This window comes from Oryctolagus cuniculus, chromosome 14 (assembly GCF_051225735.1).
Source record: "Oryctolagus cuniculus isolate XC-2025 breed Fujian yellow rabbit chromosome 14, ASM5122573v1, whole genome shotgun sequence".
NCBI classification, from domain to species: domain Eukaryota; kingdom Metazoa; phylum Chordata; class Mammalia; order Lagomorpha; family Leporidae; genus Oryctolagus; species Oryctolagus cuniculus.
This window is the reverse complement of record NC_142880.1, coordinates 90,016,475-90,039,071: the sequence shown is the minus strand read 5'-3', so window position 1 is coordinate 90,039,071 and position 22,597 is coordinate 90,016,475. Positions and strand designations below refer to the sequence as shown.

Genomic DNA, 22,597 nt, shown 5'->3' with positions numbered 1-22,597 from the left:
TATAATAAACTACAATCTGTAGTGAAAATTATTCCTATATTCGTATCCTTATTTCATACTCTGAAATTTTTTCTGAATATAGGTTACAAATAATCTTTTGTCTTATTTACCCATTCTAATACCATGGACATCTGTTTTTATCTTGGGTGTATTTTTATCATTTGGAGTAGGATATACTTATTAATAAGCCAGTTATACTTTAGTAACCTTATGACTGAAAAAATGTTAGCAAATTTAGAACAAATAATGGAGCCATTATTTCACTATTCTTCATCTAATTTCAGGAAAAGCACTTCTACAGCAGCCATTCCATCTGATAAATTCTTGTCCTGTCTAAACAGAAGAGTGAAATTACGGGAGATCGATGATCGTTTGTTTACTAGACGTTGTGTGCTTGCAGTAGTTCAACACTGGTAATACTTGATCATCACGAGTAAATTAATAGGCTAACATTTAGAAATGTATGCTTTAATAAGTATAAAGTATATAAACAATTAGGTAAGCTCGTGGAGAAGCTGACCAAGATACATAAATTAGGAGATGCAGGTGTTCGTCTGAATTTTCTATATTTCATTATTTTTTTACAGAATATTTATTAAAGTTATTTCATATACAATTTTTCATTTGTCATTTTGGGAGTCCTTTATTATAAAGACAATCCTTTTGTCTGATGACAAGCAGCAGCCACAGCGGTTACTCGGGACCTCCACGCTGCACAGGAAAAGGAAAAGCAGTAAGATGAGATGTTAAATTGAGATAAATGCTTTCATGACCACTAGAAAAATTTACACAATTCTAAGCAGATTATCCCTAGTTTTTAAAAAACAATTTCGGTTTTCCATAGCTTTTGGGCATTCGTAACCACTGTCATAAACATGATTTCAGATCTGGAAGGGGCTCAGCAATGACCTAGATCGCTTGTCCCTGATGTCTTGTCTCAGGATAGGTATCTGGCCTAGTGGTTAGGAGGTACACGTTCCCATGTTGGAGCACCGGGGTTCAACGCCCAGCTCCAGCTCTTTTTTTTAAGATGTATTTATTTATTTGAAAGGCAGAGTTACAGAGAGGCAGAGGCAGAGAAAGAGAGAGAGAGAGAAAGGGAGAGAGGGGGTCTTCCATCCACTGGTAGACCCCCTAGATGGCCCCAACGGCTGCAGCTGCACCAATCCAAAGACAGGGGCCCAAGAATTTGGGCCATCTTCTACTGCTTTCCCGGCCACAGCAGAGAGCTGGAAGTAGGGCAGCCAGGATTTGAACCAGCACCCATTTGGGATGCCAGCTCTGCAGGTGGTGGCTTCACCCGCTACACCACAGCACTGGCCCCAAGTTCCAGCTTTTGACCAGTTTCCTGCTGCTGCAGACTTTGGCAGGCGCAGTTCCTACCGCCCAGCCCATCCAGCCTTGGCTATTGTGGGAATTTAGGGAACAGACCCTTGGATGGGAACACTGTCTGCCTCTTAAATAAATAAATAAAAATTGAAACAATCTTGCCTCAGGAGCTCTCTTCACTCCAAAAATCACTGAAGACTCCAATAAATTTTCTTCATGTGGCTACGCCTACTGCTATTTAATGTACAAAGTATGGTTTGACTCTCAGTCCTGGTCTACCTGCCCAAATCTGCCTTAACTACCACCATAACTGACAAGACGATGGGAGCAGCATATAAGTCAGCACACAAAACTCCAAAAGCCAAAATGTTTTGCAAAGTCTTGTGATAAAGAACAACAACATACTTGGATAAATTCCATTTCTTCTGGAGGTACGGGTTTCCGTCTGTATTTCTGAGGTAACGATTTAATGATTTCGGCAGTGTCTGGTGGCCCCTGATACATGAGCAGATCTGGTGATTTACTTCCCTTCGCATGCTGTGCGACTGTAGAAGTGTGAGATGGTAATCCAGCTGATCTCAAAGCTTCAGACACTGACATTTAAAAAACAAAAAAACACCTAATTAGAGCAATTACTCAAGTGTGAAATAATGAAGTAGTTTTAAGTAAGTGAATTCCAAAAATGAATAACAAGTTTGAAAAAGACTTCTAGTTAGTGCCTGGAGTTCAACCCATTATGTATAACCTACACTACTTAAATTTTGTCATAAAAGCCCTCAGAGGCCAACACATGTTGAAGTTTATAGGTAATATATTACAATGGGGAATAAGTCAGTAAACCTAAGTAACAATTTTTCAATATAAGGGGCCAGCACTGTGGCAAAACTGGTTGTCACTGCTCGCAATGCTAACAACTCCTAACTGCAGTGCCATCCACTGTCAAGCAGTCAAGTCCTGACTACTCCACTTCTAATCCAGCTGCCTGCTAATGTGCTTGAGAAGGCAACAGAAAATGACCCAAGTACTTAGGTCCCTCCCACCCAAGTGGGAGGCCAGTATGGAGTTCCTGGTTCCTAGCCTCAGCCTGGCCCAGACTGGGCTACTACAGCCATTTTGAGGAGTGAATAAGCAGATGGAAGGTCTCCCTCCCTGTCTCTCTCTCTGTTGCTCTGCATTTCAAAATAAAATAAATAAATCTTAAAAAAAAATACTCTGGGAGCTGGCACCCTGGCACAGCAGATTAAACTGCTGCCTGCAATGCTGGCATCCCCAGTTTGAGTCTCGCCTGCTCCACTTCTGATCCATTTCCTTGCTAATGTGACTGGGAAAGCAGTGGAGGACTGCCCAAGTGCTTGGGCCCACGTGGAGACCTGGGTGGAGTTTCCGGTTCCTTGCTCTAGCGTAGCTCAGCCCCAGCTATTATGCCCATCTGGGGATTGAACCAGTGGATGGAACATCTCTCTCTCTCTCCTTCTTGCTCTCTGTCACTCTTACAAATAAATAAAAATGAAAAATATTTAACTAAAAATCACTACTTAGAAAATCTAAATAAAGTACAACTTACCATTGGGTTTAGGATTGTCTCTTCTGTCAGGGAACCTTATTAATGGGGTATGTGGCTTGACTACCTAAAAGAGCAATAAAATGCATAAAAAAAAATCTCATTGACTATAGAAGCAGTCATCTACTAAAGCTCATAAATGGATAACCTTGTTAAAACAACTATTCGACAGCAACAATCGTATTTTTCTCTAATCAGAAAAGCTGGTTTATGAATTATTAACTTGCTTATTTTCTAGTCATCATTTTGTGCTTTATGTATCACAAGACTTTTCAGTATATTATTAACTGACCTCAAAATAACCTTATAAAAAGACGACATGGATTTTATCTTGCATGATTTATTTATTGGTAAGAAAGAGACTGGAAGTTTCTCAATTTGTACTGATTGTGGTTTCCCTACTATGTCAATATCGAACAGTTCAGGATAGGATACAAAGCAAACAATCACATAGAGAATTAGGTAAATAACACCTTTTCTGACTACAAAAGTAACACTGGCTCACTGTAAGTGTGGGGAGCAACTGAGACTAGGCTAAGTTACTGGAATTAAGATTTATTCTATGCATCTGCTCTCCCACAATATGGCGCTGGGAGAGGAGTAAAAACAACTTTTACACAGCTGCCTCCAGTTCAAGCAGTAACCTGCAGGAGCTGATCCTGCTCTTGATTGGAGGAGAGCAGCGTGCTCGGCGTGTGGGTAGCAGAGTTGGGATTGGCGGAAGAGGACTATAAAGGAGGAGAGACACAACATGCACCAGGAACATCTAAGGGGAACATCTATCTGAAGGAACACCTGAGCAGCCCCTGAGAGAGCCGGCCGGCGGTGTGCCGCTCCCCCCGCGGAAGTGGGGAAAGTGGCAGGGGGAACCGCCCTTCCACGGAGGTGGAAGGACGGTAGCCAACCCGGGAAGAACCAGCAGCAAACCCGGGGAGGGCCGAGCAGACAAAAGAACAGCGCAGGGTCCTGTGTCGTTCCTCCGCGAAGAGGGGGAGCAACAGTAAGAAATTTGCAAAAAATGCAGAAAAGCACAAAGAAGAAATCACTATAATCTCCAAGCCCACATAAAGCAGATAAAAATATCTGGTAGATTTTTAGTCTTTTTTCTAAATTCAAGGAAATACAGCTTTTTAGAATAATGTTATTATGACAGACATTGAAAGACTATGAACATTTTCATCCCTAGAATTCTAGAATGTTACAGAAAACTTTAAACCTATTAGTATGAAACCACTTCAATGAATAATCTAATGAACAGAGTACACTTTTTAACCAAAGTTATCTATAAATTGCTATGTAACTAATGAGACTGAGGTATGTTTATCTGTAAATATATCCGTATATATGGACTATCTATTAGGCATTTTATGTGAGTACAGAAGTGAGCAGGCTTGTTGTGAGCAGCCTGAAGTTCCAGCACCACAATTCTGCTGCTGAGAGAAAAGGCTGGGTAGGTTCTTGTCCTCCACATAGAAGTATGCCCAAGTCTTTGGTGTTAAAAACAAGGGGCTGGCACTGTGGCTTAAAACCCTGGCCTGAGGTGCCAGCATTCCATATGGGCTCTGGTTCGAGTCCCGGCTGCTCCTCTTCCAATCCAGCTCTCTGCTGTGGCCTGGGAAAGCAGCAGAAGATGGCCCAAGTGCTTGGGCCCCTGCACCCGCGTGGGAGACCCGGAAAAAGCTCCCGGCTCCTGACTGGTGCAGCTCTGGCCCTTGCGGCCATCTGGGGAGTGAACCAGTGGATGGAAGACTTCTCTGTCTCTACCTCTCTCTGTATGTAACTCTGTCTTTCAAATAAAATAAATCTAAAAAACAAAAAAAAAAAACAAAAAAAAAAAAAACAAAAAAAAAACACAAAAAACAAAACCCACATTTCTTTCTACTGTTTCTTCCCTTTCATAACTGAGCTTTGTGAAAGAATTTCCCGTCTCATCCTACTGCTACTGCCCTATTTAAAAATATGAAAAATGTTCCACAGTTCTCAGGATAAAGTTCAAACTCTCACTTGGCATTCAAAGGCTTGTCACCATGTGGCCTCTCCTGTCTGCAGTCGTAGTCCCCACCACTGATGCGTCTGCCACCCAGGTATCCTAAGTACTTTTCACTTCCCTAACTCATCACGCTCTTGCCATCCCCACTGCATCTGGAGCCTACCCTGACTGCTAAACCTATAAAACAGCTCAAGTGTCACTCCTCTCTAAGCAACTTCCCCCGATTCCACAGTCTGAGTTAAAATGTGTAGGAGCTTTTCACAGCCTCCCACGTGGGTGCAGGGGCCCAAGGACTTGGGCCATCCTCCATTGCTTTCCCAGGCCACAGCAGAGAGCTGGATTGGAAGTGGAGCAGCTGGGACTTGAACCGGCGCCCATTTGGGATGAGGGCACTGCAGGCTGCAGCTTTATCTGCTATGCCACAGTGCCAGCCCCCTTTTGAGTGAAGGGTGTAAAGTCTTCGTCTAGATTCAATTTTAAATTGTTTTCCTTTTCATGAAGGTATCCAGCATTTTCAGCACCACTTGTTGAAGATGAATTTTTCTCCATTATGTTACCTTTGACCTTTTTAAAATTATTATTATTATTTTGAAAGGCAGAGTGGACAGTGAGAGAGAGAGAGAGAAAGGTCTTCCTTTTTGCCATTGGTTCACCCTCCAATGGCGGCTGTGGCTGGTGTGCTGTGGCTGGCGCACCGCGCTGATCCAATGGCAGGAGCCAGGTACTTATCCTGGTCTCCCATGGGGTGCAGGGCCCAAGCACTTGGGCCATCCTCCACTGCACTCCCTGGCTACAGCAGAGAGCTGGCCTGGAAGAGGGGCAACCGGGACTAGAACCCGGGGTGCCGGTGCCGCTAGGTGGAGGATTAGCCTAGTGAGCCGCGGCGCCGGCTGCCTTTGACCTTTGTCAAGTATAAGTCAACTATCCTTCTATTTTTACCTTTCAGATCTCTTAGATTTAGCTGTGCTTCCTACATAGCACAGTGCTGGATTTTCATTTGTTAGCTAACCTGAAAATGTTATTGCCCATCTACATTTACAGATATAACTTCAAAGTTTGGTATAAATCTGTCTTATGATAAATTCTTTTGTTATGTGCCTTTTTTCTTTCACTTGACTTTTGATATTTAGAAAAAAACTATATTTTTGTATGTGTTTACATTAATATTTCTAGATAATACCTTTAGTCACTCTTTTTTGCAATACTGTTGGTTCATTATTATGAGAAATGATGAGATATTACAGCAATCTATTCTGTATTATTCTGTATTCCTTCAGCACCTCCTATTGCCAGTTAGTAAGTAGAGGCAATAGCAAATTAATTTACCTTCTATAAACTCTTCCCCTTATTCTTCAATTTTTTAAAGTTATATATTTTTAAGGTTATATTTGGGCCGGCGCCGTGGCTCAATAGGCTAATCCTCTGCCTGCAGCACCAGCACACCGGGTTCTAGTCCCGGTCGGGGCGACGGATTCTGTCCCGGTTGCCCCTCTTCCAGGCCAGCTCTCTGCTGTGGCCCGGGAGTGCAGTGGAGGATGGCCCAAGTGCTTGGGCCCTGCACCCCATGGGAGACCAGGAGAAGCACCTGGCTCCTGGCTTCAGATCAGCGTGGTGCGCCGGCCACAGCAGCCATTGGGGGGTGAACCAACGGCAAAGGAAGACCTTTCTCTCTTTCTCTCTCTCACTGTCCACTCTGCCTGTCCAAAAAAAAAAAAAAAAGGTTATATTTGGTCTGTCAGAACAAACAAACAGTTACTATCTCCACTCTTTACTCTTGGTTCTACAGTTAAACATACCTTATACTCATCCCCAGTAGTTGTATTGAAACATCTCCAGTGATTTTCTAATGTCAAAGTAGATCTAGTAGGAGGAGCTCTTGAGAACACTGAGTTATGAAATGTTCAGGAGAGTTTGTGTGGGATCGACAATGTGGTACAATGGGTTAAAAGCCCCAACCTGCAGCACCAGCATCCCATATGGGTGCCAGTTCAAGTCCCAGCTGCTCCACTTCTGATTCAGCTCCTTGTTAATGCACCTGGGAAAGCAGGAAGTCCTGGGGCCCCTGCACTCACTTGGGAGACCTGGAAGAAGCTCCTGGCTCCTGGCTTTGGATAGGCTCAGCTCTGGCCAATACAGCCACTTGGGGAATGAACCAGTGGATGGAAGACCTCTCTCTATATAACTCTGCCTTTCAAATAAATAAAATATTTTAAGAAAATACATTTTGTGGGCCAGCGCCGTGGCTCAATAGGCTAATCCTCCGCCTTGGGGCGCTAGCACACCGGGTTCTAGTCCTGGTCGGGGCGCTGGATTGTCCCAGTTGCCCCTCTTCCAGGGCAGCTCTCTGCTATGACCCAGGAGTTCAGTGGAGGATGGCCCAAGTACTTGGGCCCTGCACCCACATGGGAGACTAGGAGAAGCACCTGGCTCCTGCCATCGGATCAGCAGTGTGCCGGCCGCAGCGCGCCAGCCGCGGTGGCCATTGGAGGGTGAACCAACGGCAAAAAGGAAGACCTTTCTCCCTGTTTCTCTCTCTCTCACTGTTCACTCTGCCTGTCAAAAAAAAAAAAAAATATATATATATATATATATTTTTTTGTGACCTTTACACTTTAAGGTCAGTACAGTTACAAAATCACTTTTACTTTCCTTTACTACCTTGAATATGTCCTCCTGGATGAAGAAATTATTTTTTTAAATTTATGACTTTTGTTCCCTTTTAAGTGCCTAGTCTTATTGCCTGGGTCAGCAAAGAAGTTCTGTTTAAAATTTAATGACTTTATCATTAAATTCATTAATCAACCATATTGGCTCACTTCTCCCCATACAAGGTATTGGGTTAACTCTTCTTTTATATCAGGAAAATTCTATTAAAATGTTTCAAGATGTATTTTCTCTTCACTTACTGTTCAAAGACCCTCCATTGTGATTTCCCATCAGATTGTGCCAGTTTTCTGTAATGTAATTCTTTAGAAATGGATCAACTACCAAATTCAAAGTTCTATGTCTGTTTTGTTGGCAGTGAGGTCTCAACAAGTATAGGCCGGGCACAGAGGTACTCAATATATGTGGTATGTAATTATTATGCCTAATGCCTGTATTATGAATATGGGAATACCATACAGATCTTTACTCTGGATAGGAAGGCCATTCAACATCTATCTCACAGAATCCTTGTACATATCAGCAGTGAGTTATTACCACTGTGTACTATCCCATCTTAACTACCACAATTTACCCTAATAATGGACATATGAGTTGTTTCTTGTTTGGAGGTTATTACAAGTGAAGCTTCTGCTTACTTTGTTTTCTGTGAACATTTTTCTACAAGGCTTCTTATAGTATAAGGTACAGGCATTCATTTCTCTTGGAATAAGCCTGTAATTGCTGGGTCATGGGGAGGTATACGTTTTCCCAAGTGGCTGTACCACTTTAAACTCCCATCAGCAGTGGATGAGGGTTTCAGGTGTTTTTTTTTTTTTTTTTTTTTTTTTTTTTTTTTTTTTTGACAGGCAGAGTGGACAGTGAGAGAGAGAGAGAGAGAGAGAAAGGTCTTCCTTTTGCCGTTGGTTCACCCTCCAATGGCCGCCGCTGCAGCCGGCGCACCGCGCTGATCCTGGCAGGAGCCAGGAGCCAGGTGCTTTTCCTGGTCTCCCATGGGGTGCAGGGCCCAAGCACCTGGGCCATCCTCCACTGCACTCCCTGGCCATAGCAGAGAGCTGGCCTGGAAGAGGGGCAACCGGGACAGAATCCGGCGCCCCAACCGGGACTAGAACCCGGTGTGCCGGCGCCGCAAGGTGGAGGATTAGCCTATTGAGCCACGGCGCCGGCGGGTTTCAGGTGTTTTACATTCTCATCAGCACTCAGTACTGTCAGCCTTTTAAATTTCTCTCCTGGCCGGCGCTGCGGCTCAATAGGCTAATCCTCCACCTTGTGGCGCCGGCACACCGGGTTCTAGTCCCGGTCGGGGCGACGGATTCTGTCCCGGTTGCCCCTTTTCCAGTCCAGCTCTCTGCTGTGGCCCGGGAGTGCAGTGGAGGATGGCCCAAGTGCTTGGGCCCTGCACCCCATGGGAGACCAGGAGAAGCACCTGGCTCCTGCCTTCGGCTCAGTGCGGTGCGCCGGCCATTGGAGGGTGAACCAACAGCAAAAGGAAGACCTTTCTCTCTGTCTCTCTCTCACTTTCCACTCTGCCTGTCAAAAAAAAAAAAATTTTCTCTCCTTATTTTAATTTACGCTTTTCACATTTTTTGCTCATTTGGGTATATCTTAGTACAGTATCAAGAATTTTACCCATTTTTAAGTTGAGTTGCGTATTTATCATTGACATACATGGTTACCTATCATGGATACTAGACCTTTGTCAGATGTTCCCTCAGTCCTTACAGAAATACACGCTACACGAGTAAGTGAGGATTATCATTCAGAAAACAACCTCAGGACCTTCCGGAAAAGGTCTTTTCACAGACGTATCTGTGCAACAGGGAATCTCCTAGCAAAGCTGACAGTTAAGCACAAAAATAATACATCTGAAGGGCTGAAGACTGTATGTCAACTACACAAGTGGGGACTGTGTCATTTTTACGCCGATTTTACCTCTCCTGTTTAAGCTAAAGACCACAGCTGCAGAAGCAAGTACAACAGCTATCAGGAGTCGGTTGCTAGTGCATGGATCAACAATAAATTTACCTAGCTGCCTATCTAAACTCACGGAAAACAGGCGTGGGAAACCAGCGAGGAAATACCCACGGTGATAAACAGTGCAGTGTTTTCTACACCCCTCCCTCCAGTAGTCGAGCGCTGGGAGACGTCGGGTCGACCGGGCCCTAGGCAGGCCTCAACCCGCGGGGCCACTTGGCCAGCCATTCCCAAGACCTTGAAGGGACAGCGGGTCAGAGCCAAGGTTCGTTCCCTTCCACGCCGCGCCACCGCCTCGCTTCCGATTGGCTGACGCGAGCCCACCGCAGACAGCCCTGGACGCTGATTGGCCCGGCGGCTCAGCGCCGCGCAGCTAGCCCGCACCCTCCTCGGCTGATAACGAGGTCCCGCGGAGGCGTCCCGGGCGCCGCGCTCTCGCCTCCGGGCTGGAAGCCCTGGCTCCAGACCCCGGCTCGCCGCTCGACCCGACAGCCCAGGCGCAGGTCCCCTCCTCACCCACACATCCCGGCCGCTGCCGCTGGCCCCACTCAGGGCCGCGGGCCCCGCCAGTCTTCGCCACCGCTGTTGCTCCCCAGCGCCGTCCCCGCCGCCTAAGGTGACGAAAGGCGGCTGAATCCCTTTACCTGGACGACCCGGCTGGCAGACGCCATCTTACTGCCCATCATGACCCCGGGCAGGGGCAGCTTCCGGGGCGCGAGCGAGCCGCGGCGATCTCTGGAGTCGTGGGCTTCTGTGGGCCGGGCCTGTCTTGTGACGTCACGGGGCGGGGCGACGGCCGTGGGCGGGGCCCGTCCGGCTCGCGGTAAGCCCCGCCCCCGCCCCGCCCCTCTCCCCGGCGGGGCGCTGCCCGCGCTCGTGGGGTGGGAAGCTGTCTAGGGAGGGCCATTGCCTCTCTACACAGCCAGCCTCTGACTTCGGTATGATTCAACACTCTGTCTGAAACCAGTTAAGTTGTGGCGTCCCAAGTTGAGCGGTCTTGTTAAAACTTGGGAGCTGGCGAGCTCAGAAGAAAAGCTCTGGGTTGACGGGTCGCGCCATACTCCTTTGCTGATTGGCACTGCCTAATGTAAGTTTGTTTTCTTCTGGCAGTCTTTACACCTGCTACCGAACTGCCACCTCTGCGCCAAAGCTGACAGAACTCCAAAGCTGAGGACTTAATTTCTGAGACACAAGCCGGTCGCATCATTCCCCCAGTTATATTAAGTTTCATGGTAAATATTCATGCTTTTTCTTTTTTACAACTTTTAAAATGCACATTACGTTGTGGCCATTTAACATAACTTTGTGGGTGATATAACCTTATGCTGTTGTAAATATTTAGAACCACCAACTTGTTTTAATGATATGGACCAGTGACTTCTAAAAATGGGGAGATTTGTAAAAACATAAATTACTAACCCGTATATGAGGTATTATGATTGTACATAGAGAAGCACATAAGCCTTTTTAAAAAAAAACTTTAAAAACTTGTCTTCACCTCATGTATTGTAAAAACTAGACTGAAAAAAATGATTGAATGGGAAGTTTTAGGCAGTTTGCAGAAAAAGAAATGCAAACTTTAAACATTTTTAAAAATACAAAATTTAAAAAAAATAGAAGTTAGCAAATGTATTTAAAACTATTCGGGGCCGGTGCTGTGGCGCAACAAGTTAAATAAAGCCCTGGCCTGAGCGCCGGCATTCCATATGGGCGCTGGTTCGAGACCCGGCTGCTCCTCTTCCGAACCAGCACTCTGCTATGGCCTGGGAAAGCAGAAGAAGATGGTCCAAGTCCTTGGGCCCCTGCACCCACGTGGGAGAACCGGAAGAAGCTCCTGGCTCCTGGCTTCAGATCAGGGCAGCTCTGGCCGTTGCAGCTGTTTAGGGAGTGAACCAGCGGACGGAGGACCTTTCTTTCTACCTCTTAAATTAAAACAAACAAAAAACTACTCAACCTTACTCACCTAAGAAAAATTTATTTTTAAAAAATTTATTCTGAAAAGCAGAGACAGGGAAGGAAAGACAGAACTTACATTCTCTGGTTCACTCGTCAAATTCAACAGGCACTCGGGGGGCCCATTGCCAGGAGGCAAGAACTCAATCCAGGTCCTCCAGATGAGTGGTAGTGAGCAGTCACCGCTATCTCCCAGGGTTTGCATTAGCAGGAAGCTGGAGCCAGGAGCTGACCCCGCTATCTAACCAAAGTGCTTGAATGTGGGACAAGGATGCCTTAACCTCTAGACCAAATGCCTGCCCCTAAAGAAAATCCAAATTCCTGAAATGCTATTTTGTTTTCTAAAATTTATCTATTTATTTGAAAAACAAAGTGACAGAGAAAGAGAGAGACAAAGATCTTCCTTCTGTTAGTTAATTCCCCAGATGGCCCCAATGGCTGGGACTGACCAGGCTGAGCCAGGATCTCCATCCAGGTCTCCATGTGGGTGGCAGGTGCTCATCTTCTGCTTCTTCCCCAGGTGCATTAGCAGGAAGCTGGATCAGAAGTAGAGCAGCTGGGGCTCCAACCAGTGCTCATGTAGGATGCCGGCATCCTATGTGGCGTCCTAACCTGCAGTGCTACATGAAACACTGTTTTAATCTGTCAGATTGGCAAATGTGCAACTTGGGCAACACAGTCTGGAAAGACTGAAGGAGAAGAGACACTCATACATTTTTGGTGGGTGTAAAAGATGATGCAACTTCGATGGTGGGCAACAGGATCATCTGAAAATAAAAATTGGGGCAGCACTGTGGAGTATCAGGTAAGGCACCGCCCGTGACACCAGTATCCCATATGGGCACCGGTTCAAATCTCGGCTGCTCCACTTCTGATCCAGCTTTCTGCTAATGGCCCAAGTGGTTGGGCTCCTGTCACCCACATGGGAGACCCAGAAAAAGCTCCTGGCTCCTGGCTTTGGCCTGGCCTAGCCTTGCAGCTATCTGGGAAGTGAACCAGTAGATGGATAAAGCAATCTGTGTGTGTGTGTGTGTGTGTGTGTGTGTGTGGCTCTCTCTCTCCTTTCTCCTCCCTCCCTCCTTCCCGTCTCTATAAATCTTTCAAATAAATAAATCTTTTAAAATTAAAAAAAAATTCTAGCAGACACCATCTTACTGCCCATCATGACCCCGGGAAGGGGCAGCTTCCGGGGCACAAGCAAGCCACAGCGATCTGGAGTCGTGGGCTTCTGTGGGGCAGGGCCTTTCTTGTGACGTCACAGGGCGGGGCAAACGGCTGTGGATGGCTTTCAAATCTTATTTGAAAGGCAGAGGTACAGAGAAGCAGAAGGGGAGAGAGAGAGATCAGTTGAGATCTCCCATCCACTGGTTCACTCCCTACATGGTTGCAATGGTCAGAACTGCCAATCTGAAGCTAGGAGCCAGGAGCTTCTTCCAGGTCTCCTATGCGGGTGCAGGGGCCCAAGGACTTGGACCATCTTGTATTGCTTTCCCAGGCCATAGCAGAGAGCTGGATTAGAAGTGGAGCAGCCAGAACTGGATCCAGCGCCCATCTGGGATGCCCGCACTACAGGCAAAGGCTTTACCTGCTGCACCACAGTGGCAACCCTAATAAATATTTAAAAAAAAAAAAAAAAAAGAATAAACAGCCATATGATTTGTTTTCTCATTTCCGATGTATTTGCCCTGTGATTGGTAAAATGAAGTGTGCAATCATTTGAAAATCCCAGAAGGAACTTTTCAAATACTGTATTTACCATAGGTAAACAAATGCTTGTGTTTAAACCTCTACATGAATGCTGATGGCAGCTCTATTTGTAATAGCCTGAAGTGGAGCAGCAGGTGGCAGCTTTACCCGCCACGCCGCCACAGCGCTACACTCCTGTTTATACATTTTTAACACAACAGTATAACTAGTGCAGCAGGTTACCCATTCTGTTGGCTCTGAAAAGACAGGGGAGCCAATTATGTGAAAGATTATTCACCTCTGTCATCACTCCAGCTCCTGAGTAAGTTTGGAGCTTAAAATGTTTCAGATAGGGGCAAGTGCTTGGCACAGGAGCTGATTCATCACTTGGGGCCCCTGCACTCATACTGGAGGGCGGGGTTAAAAATCCTGGCTCCTCCACTTCTGACCCAGCTTCTTGCCGATGTGCACTCTGGGAAGGGGGAGATGATAGCTCAAGAACTTGCATCTGTGCCAAACTACATGGGAGACCCAGATTGAGTTCTGGCCTGCTGGCTTCTGCCTGACCCAGCCCCGGCTGTTGGGGGCATTTGGGGGAGTAGACCAGCTGATGGAAGATCTGTGTTGTTTGTTTGCCTTTCAAGAAATAAAATTAAATTCATAAGTTTTTTTTTTAATGTTCCAAATGATTGTCAGTGATCCATGAAGAGTCTCCAGCAGAAGGCTCAGCAGTAGGAGTTGTCTGCCCTTACTACTCTTTATTTGTGCGTGAGTGGGGATCCACTGTCCTGGCGTTTGTGCAGCCTGCTATATGCACAGCTGGTTGGTTAGTCACCACCCCGGGGGCTCCCTCTCCCGCTGTGGGCTACCGCCAGTTGGCAGTGGACCTCAGAGTAGACTGTGGAGATGGACTGTCCCGCTGTTGGTGTCCACACTGGACCAGACTGCAGAGGCTCAGGCTCACTCGGTACAGCGAGTTCTGTATTCTTCTTTTCCCTTCTTGTGTTATGGTCTTCAAAGACATCCATGCTCACCAACGCGTTCCGGTTCCAGCTTTCACATTTACTCCGTCACAGCCAGAGGTCCTGCAAACACAGCTTCCTTCTCTCAGAGACAGCGCCCACCGTGGCTCAGGAAACAGAGTCTGCAACGTCAGGCTTAACCCCGTGAGTGAAGAACACCCCACATTGAATGGGTGTGAAGTAAGCCTCTCAGGCTAACCGACTTTTACAAAAGACAACCAAGATTGTGTCAAAACGAGTGACCGTGCTGAGCAGCCTTCTGGAAAGTTCACCTATTCCCACGCCTTTGCCTCTGCACCACACAACCAAGGCCCGTCCTCCTGGGGCCACGGGCAACACCCTGCGGCTCTGTCCTTGATGACGGAGCTCTGATGTGTGTAACAGGGGAAGGATGCCCAGAGGCGGGTCTGGCGAGTGAACTAGACCGCATCTGCTCGGTGTGATGGGGGCCTCCTCCCAGAGGTGTTTCAGGCAAACCTGGAGGAGTGGCAGCGCCACCTCCAAGGGGCCTGCTCTGAAGAGCACCTCTCACCTCTCCTTTCAGTACAGGGCTTGGTGCTTTATATAGATCCACTGGCGTGAATTTTCTTAGAATGTTTTCTTGGGTGGAAAATATTTTTCAGGGATTTGATAAAGTGATTCATGAAAATAAGTTTAAAAGCAGGGAGTTTCCTGCCTGAGGAGTACATGGGAAGCACCTACAAAGGACACCAGAGGTGCGGGCAGGTGGTACAGCAGATTAAGCCAACACTGGCATCGCAGATAGGAGTGCCCATTCGAGTCCAGGCTGCACGTCTTCCAATCCAGCTTCCTGCTAACGCACCTGGGAAGGCAGTGGATGAATGCCCAAGTGCTTGGGGCCCTGCACCCACACTGGAGACCCGGAACTCAGCCTGGCCCGGCCCTGCTGTTGCAGGCATTTGGGAAGTGAACCAGTGGATAGAAGATATTCTCTCGTTTTCTTTTTCTGCTTGTTCTGCTTTTCAAATCTTTAAGAAAAAAAAAAAAACGCACAATACAGAGACACATGAAATATTCCCTTTCACCTCTTTTCATCTCACATATCAGGAATGGAGGCTGCCCACAGTCCCCCTCCTGGTTTTCTGAGTTCTTTAATAAAACCAGGAAACAGGTGGTCTCCCAGCTGTGTGGAGATACACTCAAAATGTATTTCCAGACTAAGATGTCAAAGAATTCCAGGGAAACCCAGTGTCCTAAGCCACGAGCTCCAGTGAAGAGCTGCAGGACTCAAACTCCTGGCCCTGGCCCTATGACCTGCAGGAGGCGGGCTGGGGGGTGGCAGGGCCTCTGTGACCCAGGAGGCTTGGAAGGAAGTCGGCTTTGTAAGTCAAAAGGCACTTCCAGGCCAATTGTGTAAGAGGGCAAAGGCTTTCTCCTTGAACGCAGAGCTGGGCCCAGAGCACTCACAACCAGGCCCCTCTGACATAGCCACGTTCCCCGCTGTCCCGGCATTGCCCTGGCACTGCAAAGCTGGCACTTGCCGTGTGTTCACAGCCTGGCTGAAGTGGCTGCCTGGGCCCACTTCTGAGGGGGGAGAGCTGCAGGGTGTGGAGCACAGACCAGCAGGCCCTCAGGGGTCCTGGAGAAAATCCGCTGAGATGGAAGGACTGAGCCAGAGAAAGCCCAGGCTCACTGCAGCCCCCACGTCAAGCCATTGACATTGGGCTGATTTGCTGGAAAAGTAAGGGGTTGCAGTTGATTTCTTACCAATGTTGCAGTGGATTCCTTTCTGAGAGGAGGAACGGGGTGGGGGCAAGAGGCACGGAGTCACCACACAGACCCCGGGAGTCGGTGAAAGCAGGCCTGAGGTGAGCAGCCCACAGACTCGTTTATTTGAGTTAGTACAACAGCTCATATAGCCAAGACCAGCCAATCTGGTCAAGGGGCGGTCTATGCCCCAACCAATCACAGCCTGTTGCCAGGCAGTTTCCAAAGCCATCCAATCACAGCCTGTTGCCAGGCAGGCTCCGTTGCCAGGTGGGATTCAAAGCCATCCAATCACAGCCTGTTGCCAGGCAGGCTCTGTTGCCAGGTGGGATTCAAAGCCATTCCTGAGTAACTGACGCTTGCCAGCGGCCACCTTGTCATGGCCGTCTCTCTCCACCACAGTGAGGTGCCTGGGAACTTCAGTGCACAGGATGTCTTGTGAACCTCAGACTTTGACCCTGTGTGGAAAAAGTGTTCCATAGCTGAGAGCAGCATTGTTCCTGGACATCTCCACTCCAGGACCTGGGTACGTAGTCTTGGGCTTCTTAGGAAAGGGGAAACATGGAGCAGAGGAGGGGAATAAGCTCACTTCAGTCTTACTGGGCATCACTCAGGATTTTTTTTTTTTTAAAGATGTATTTATTTACTTGAGAGGCAGAGTTATAGAGAGGGAGCAAGGGAGAGAAAGGTCTTCCATCCACTGGTTCATTCCCCAAATGGCTGCAACAGCCGGAGCTGAGCCAGTCCAAAGCCAGGAGGCAGGAGCTTCTTCCCGGTCTCTCTCGTGGGTGCACGGGACCAAGCACTTGGGCCATCTTCCACTGCTTTCCCAGGCCATCAGTAGGGAGCTGGATTGGAAGTGGAGCAGCCAGGACTCAAACTGGCACCCATATGGGATACTGGTACTGCAGGGTGAGGCTTAGCCTCCTACGTCACAGCGCCAGCCCCAGGATTATTATTATTGTTATTATTATATTATTATTATTATTATTTTGCAATGAGGCTTCAAAACAGGCAGTTCCAGCACACGTTGACTTTGCCTTTGTGTGCATGTTCAACACTGTTAAATCACAGTTGCAGAGACTATTTCTTTTTTTTTTTTTTTTTAACTTTTATTTAATGAATATACGTTTCCAAAGTACAAATAATGGATTACTATGGCTTCCCCCCCATACCGTCCCTCCCACCCACAACCCTCCCCTTTCCCACTCCCTCTCCCCTTCCATTCACATCAAGATTCATTTTCGATTATCTAATATACAGAAGATCAGCTTAGTATACATTAAGTAAGGATTTCAACAGTTTGCTCCCACACAGAAACATAAAGTGAAAAATAATAGATGATTTTTTTTAATGATGATGAAATCAGATCAGACCTATTGTCATGTTTAATCCCAGTGAGAGTCAAGTTGGGAGATGATAGTTTCTATTCTTTTCTTTTTTTTTTTTTTTTTTACAGAGGATCAGTTTAGTATGCATTAAGTAAAGATTTCAACAGTTTGCACCCCCATAGAAACACAAAGTGAAATATATTATTTGAGTACTCGTTATAGCATTAAATCTCAATGCACAGCACATTAATGACAGAGATCCTACATGAGGAGTAAGTGCACAGTGACTCCTGTTGTTGACACTGTTAAATCACATGTTATTTTTTTTTTTAACTTTTATTTAATGAATATACGTTTCCAAAGTACGAATAATGGATTACTATGGCTTCCCCCCCATACCGTCCCTCCCACCCACAACCCTCCCCTTTCCCACTCCCTCTCCCCTTCCATTCACATCAAGATTCATTTTCGATTATCTTAATATACAGAAGATCAGCTTAGTATACATTAAGTAAGGATTTCAACAGTTTGCTCCCACACAGAAACATAAAGTGAAAAATAATAGATGATTTTTTTTAATGATGATGAAATCAGATCAGACCTATTGTCATGTTTAATCCCAGTGAGAGTCAAGTTGGGAGTTGATAGTTTCTATTCTTTTCTTTTTTTTTTTTTTTTTTTTTTTTTTTTTACAGAGGATCAGTTTAGTATGCATTAAGTAAAGATTTCAACAGTTTGCACCCCCATAGAAACACAAAGTGAAATATATTATTTGAGTACTCGTTATAGCATTAAATCTCAATGCACAGCACATTAATGACAGAGATCCTACATGAGGAGTAAGTGCACAGTGACTCCTGTTGTTGACTTTACCAATTGACACTCCTGTCTATGGCATCAGTAATCTCCCTATGCTCCAGTCATGAGTTTCCAAGGCTATGGAAGCCCCTTGAGTTCTCCGACTCTTATCTTGTTTAGACAAGGTCATAGTCAAAGTGAAGGTTCTCTCCTCCCTTCAGAGAAAGGCACCTCCCTCTTTGAAGACCTGTTCTTTCCACTGGGATCTCACTCACAGAGATCTTTTGCCAGAGTGTCTTGGCTTTCCATGCCTGAAATACTCTCATGGGCTTTTCAGCCAGATCTGAATGCCTTTAGGGCTGATTCTGAGGCCAGAGTGCTATTTAGGGCATCTGCCATTCTATGAGTCTGCTGAGTATCTCACTTCCCATGTTGGATCACTCTCCCCTTTATTTATTCTATCGGTTAGTGTTAGCAGGTACTAGACTTGCTTATGTGCTCCCTTTGACTCTTAGTCCTTTCATTATGATCAATTGCGAACTGAGATTGATCACTTGGACTAGTGAGATGGCATTGGTACATGCCACCTTGATGGGATTAAATTGGAGTCCCCTGGTATGTTTCTAACTCTACCATTTGGGGCAAGTCAGCTTGAGCATGTCCCAAATTATATATCTCTTCCCTCTCTTATTCCTACTCTTATGTTTAACAGGGATCACATTTCAGTTAAATTTCAACACTTAAGAATAACTGTGTATTAATTAACTGCAACACTGTTAAATCACAGTTGCAGAGACTATTTCAAGCTTAGTTGGATAATTTCCCTTCGGTCTAAACAGTAGATGGTCTAAGGGTGGCTGGGGGTCAGATCAAAAGGTGGGACTCCATCACCCTAGCCAGGGCAGGGTTGCTACAAGAGATCTTCACACGTTAGCCCAGCACTTCCACTCCAGTTACTTGTCCAGCAGTGCAAAGCAGTGGTGAGTGCAAGTAACCTGGAAGAGCCATGGAAGTGGAGATGACTTGCAGATAGGCCTAAAAATGAAGCTCTCCCACGTTACTGGTCTCAGAAGCACTGGGGAACATTTCTGGAAGCTCTATGACCCTCACTACCACCACCCCACCCCTCCCCACCCCACCCCACCCCTCCCCACCCCACACCTCCCACCCCACCCCACCCCACCCCTCCCCACACCTCCCCACCCCACCCCACTCCACCCCTCCCCACCCCACCCCACACCTCCCCACCCCTCCCCACACCTCCCCACACCTCCCCACCCCTCCCCACCCCACCCCACACCTCCCCACCCCACCCCTCCCCACCCCCGCCTCCAAGTCCTAAGCAGCTGGAGGTGCACAGTCCTGTTGGGGAGGAGAGGGGGGAGAACGGATGGATTCTACCTGGGGCAAAAGGATGAGGAAAGGGCCAAAGACTCAGAGCTGGAAAACAGTTCTAGGGAAACATGGCTGGCAGGGGCGATGCCATCCATGCTGCATGACAAAGTCAGAGCTGGGGGAGGGGAACTCCACAAAGCAGGAAGCCCCTGACTGAACTGAAGCCGTCTTCTCTGTTGTTTTTATTAGGCTTAATAGTGATGTAGTCTTTGGGTTTGGGTGTGGGAATCATGGATATCAATGTAAGCAAAATTGTTCCTTGTTAAAAAATGAGTTATAGGAGGTGACAGGAGAAATCAGAGGGGAATCTCCTAAAATTTGTCTAGAGCAAAATATTATTAGGAACATGAGTAATAAGGAGGTTTTGTTTTTTTTTGTTGTTGTTGTTGTTTTGTGTTTTTGGTTTTTTTTTTTTTTTTTTGACAGGCAGAGTTAGACAGTGAGAGAGAGAGAGAAAGGTCTTCCTTTTGCCGTTGGTTCACCCGCCAAGTGGCTGCTATGGCCAGCGTGCTGTGCTGATCTGAAGCCAGGAGCCAGGTGCTTCTCCTGGTCTCCCATGCGGGTGCAGGGCCCAAGGACTTGGGCCATCCTCCACTGCCCTCCCGGGCCACAGCAGAGAGCTGGCCTGGAAGAGGGGCAACCGGGACAGAATCCGAGGAGTTTTATGAGAAAACAGGACAGAAAGAGCATGCAGGTGCTTGTTTCCACAGACCCTCCCCCCTTACCTTATACAGGAGTGTATGATGAGAATGGTAGGTGCGTAGTTAATGCTACGGCAAGTGGATTGATGAACAAGCACTGCCATTCTTACTAAGGTTAGGGCATTATGCTCCTGCTTGGAAATGTAGAACACAGGAACATGGAACTCTTACATTAGGCAATGGAATAGATCCTATAAAAAACACGGCTGTTGGGCGTGTGATTTACCTTTAGAAAAATAAGATATAATCACTAGAACTTTATCTATACAGTTTTAACCTTTTAAAATAAATCGATTAACCTTTAAAACCTTAGACTTTTTGTCTAGCACCTTTAGATAAGTTAAGCAAGTTTCATATAGTTGACGCATCCACTATGAATGGAGAAATGATTAATGGGGAGGTTACGATGAGGCCATGAAAGGAAAATGAAACAAAACAAGATTATTAGAGAACGGTTACACATCGCCGATCACTTGTGATGTGTTCTTGCTCAGGAAGAACGGAGGCTTAGGAGGAAGAAGGCTTGATGGAAAGTCTGTGTAAAAAGAATAAAAATAAAGCTATGAGAAGGAACAGCAGAATGATGCCTTCCCTCGCTACCTAAACCTCGTCTCCTTTCTTTGTGACACCGCCCCTTCTTCAGGACGTCCTGGACCTGCCAAAGCTGGACCGCGGTACATGGGTGTTAGTGTGCAGATACACAAAGGAAAAGAACATTAAAAAAGAGAGAGAGAGAAAAAAGAAAAAACAAAAAAGAAGAAAGAAAACAAAAAAAGGAAAAAAAAAGAAAGAAAAAAAACAAACAGAAAAGAACATAAAAGGAGCCAGCTTTGTGGTGCAGGTTAAGCCGCCTGTGATGCTTGCACTGGTTCGAGTCCCGGCTGTTCGGATTCTGACCCAGATCCCTGCTGATGCGCTTGGGAAGGCAAAGGGAGACAAATTCTACCCCTGGTTCCCAAATATATGTCATTGCCACATGCAGACTACATTCATTCCATCCTTAGTAGCCCCAAAAGTCTTAACTTGAGTACCAACTCGAATCTAAAGTACATGGGATAGGCATTGTGGCACAGTGGTTTCCACAACTGTCTGGGATGCCTGCATCCAATCCCTGCTCCTCTGCTTTCAAGCCAGCTTCCTGCTGATGCGCAGCCTGGGAGGCAGCAGACAATGGTTCATGTATATGGGTCCCTGCCACCCACATGGGAGACCCAGATGGAGTTCTTGGTTCCTGCCTTCAGCCTCCCCAGCCCTGGCTGTTGCGGTTATTGGAGAGTGAACCAGAGAATGGAATATTGCTAATCTCTCCTCTCCTCTCTGTTGCTCTGCCTTTCAAATAAATAAAAAAAAATTTTTTTAAAAAAATCTAAAGTCCAGAGTCATCTAAATCAGATGTGGAGGAGATGCAAGATACCATCCCAAGGCAAATTCCCCTCCAGGTGTGGGCCTGTGCAATCTCACACATTATCTGATTCTTCTTCCAAAATACAACAGACAGGCATAGCATAGACAGTCCCATTCCAAAAGGGAGAAAACAGGCCAGAAGAAAGGGAAACAGGTCCCAAGTGAGTCCAAGCCCAAGACATTTGGTGCAGTGATTAAGTTGCTGCTTGGAAATGTCACATCCTGTATCAGAGCGCTCGGGTTTGAGTCTTGGCTCTGCTTCCCCTTCCAGCTTCCTGCTAAGGTGCACCCTGGGAGGCAGCAGGTAATGGCTCAAGTACTTGGGTCCCTGCTACCCATGTAGGAGACTGGATTGAATTCAAGGCTCCTGATTTCAGCCCTGGCTTTTGCAGGCATTTAGAGAACAAACCAGCAGATCTCTCTATCTATACCTCTCTCCACCTTTCAAATAAATAAAAAGAAAAAAAATGGGAAAAATGCTCTTCTCTGATCTTTAAAAAATGAACAACCATGACAAAAATCAACAAAAGCCAAAACCGGACAAAGCCAGCAACATTAAGTCTTATCTTCAGAATAATCTTCAGCTCTGTGCTGTGGACACACTGGGGCAGGGTTGGACCCCAAGGCTCCCAGGTGGGGGTGGTGCCCATGCCCACCCCCAGGCAGGTGTCAGGGGTTGGAGCCGGGTGCCTGCAACACTCTCGGGCTGGTGTTGCACAGGTCTGGCTGCTGCGGGGGGTCCTGACTCATGGCTGTGCCACAGCCTCTTAGAGTTAGGCCTCGACAGCACAGGAGTCACTGCTGAGCTCTGCAGTGATTTGGTGTTATCAGTGCAGTCCTCCCTGCCTTCTTGTAGACCTTCCAGCCTCACAAAATCTATCCACTCCAGCTTGCCAGTCTCTTTGAGCCTGTTCCTCTTTCTCCGCCATTCAGGCATTTCGGTATAGCTCATCATGGGATGCCTTCTCTGGGTCACTAGAAGCCTCCCTAGCAGTGAGTTTGCCACCCCCTGGGTCTTTGGCAGAATGTTAAATCTTGGATCTCAAGGCAGACTCTCGCAC

General features: G+C 46.7%; 1 protein-coding gene and 2 long non-coding RNA genes across 8 annotated transcripts; 2 read left to right on the top strand and 1 right to left on the bottom strand.

The window, feature by feature from the left end:
* Positions 1-452: 452 nt before the first annotated feature.
* On the bottom strand, positions 453-12,729 carry KGD4 (alpha-ketoglutarate dehydrogenase subunit 4). The gene is made up of 5 exons (XM_089313278.1): positions 12,707-12,729; positions 10,163-10,276; positions 2,894-2,957; positions 1,735-1,922; positions 453-711 (listed from the first exon to the last, which is right to left on the bottom strand). Exons 2-5 carry the CDS (start codon positions 10,202-10,204, stop codon positions 694-696), a joined length of 312 nt encoding a protein of 103 aa, XP_089169404.1. The 5' UTR covers positions 10,205-10,276; positions 12,707-12,729; the 3' UTR covers positions 453-693.
* Positions 6,791-10,176, top strand: LOC149122430 (uncharacterized). Its single transcript, XR_016220854.1, has 2 exons — positions 6,791-8,346; positions 8,721-10,176. It is a non-coding gene; the product is annotated as an uncharacterized LOC149122430 (long non-coding RNA).
* LOC100358360 (uncharacterized) lies at positions 10,319-20,907 on the top strand. 6 transcript variants are annotated; one of them, XR_016220850.1, is made up of 4 exons: positions 10,319-10,456; positions 10,629-10,750; positions 16,310-16,433; positions 20,776-20,907. It is a non-coding gene; the product is annotated as an uncharacterized LOC100358360 (long non-coding RNA). The 6 variants fall into 6 exon arrangements; XR_016220847.1 differs by lacking the exon at positions 20,776-20,907 and adding an exon at positions 20,627-20,708; XR_016220848.1 differs by lacking the exon at positions 20,776-20,907 and adding an exon at positions 20,627-20,708 and having other exon boundaries at positions 10,361-10,484.
* The last annotated feature ends 1,690 nt before the right edge of the window (positions 20,908-22,597 follow it).

Excerpts from the sequence above, each read along its gene's own strand:
- KGD4 (XM_089313278.1), bottom strand. The coding sequence starts at position 10,204 with ATGATGGGCAGTAAGATGGCGTCTGCCAGCCGGGTCGTCCAG. Across the intron at positions 2,958-10,162 it reads CTGCCAGCCGGGTCGTCCAG|GTAGTCAAGCCACATACCCC; the intron begins GTAAAGGGATTC and ends TTGCTCTTTTAG. Across the intron at positions 1,923-2,893 it reads AGACAATCCTAAACCCAATG|TGTCTGAAGCTTTGAGATCA; the intron begins GTAAGTTGTACT and ends TTTAAATGTCAG.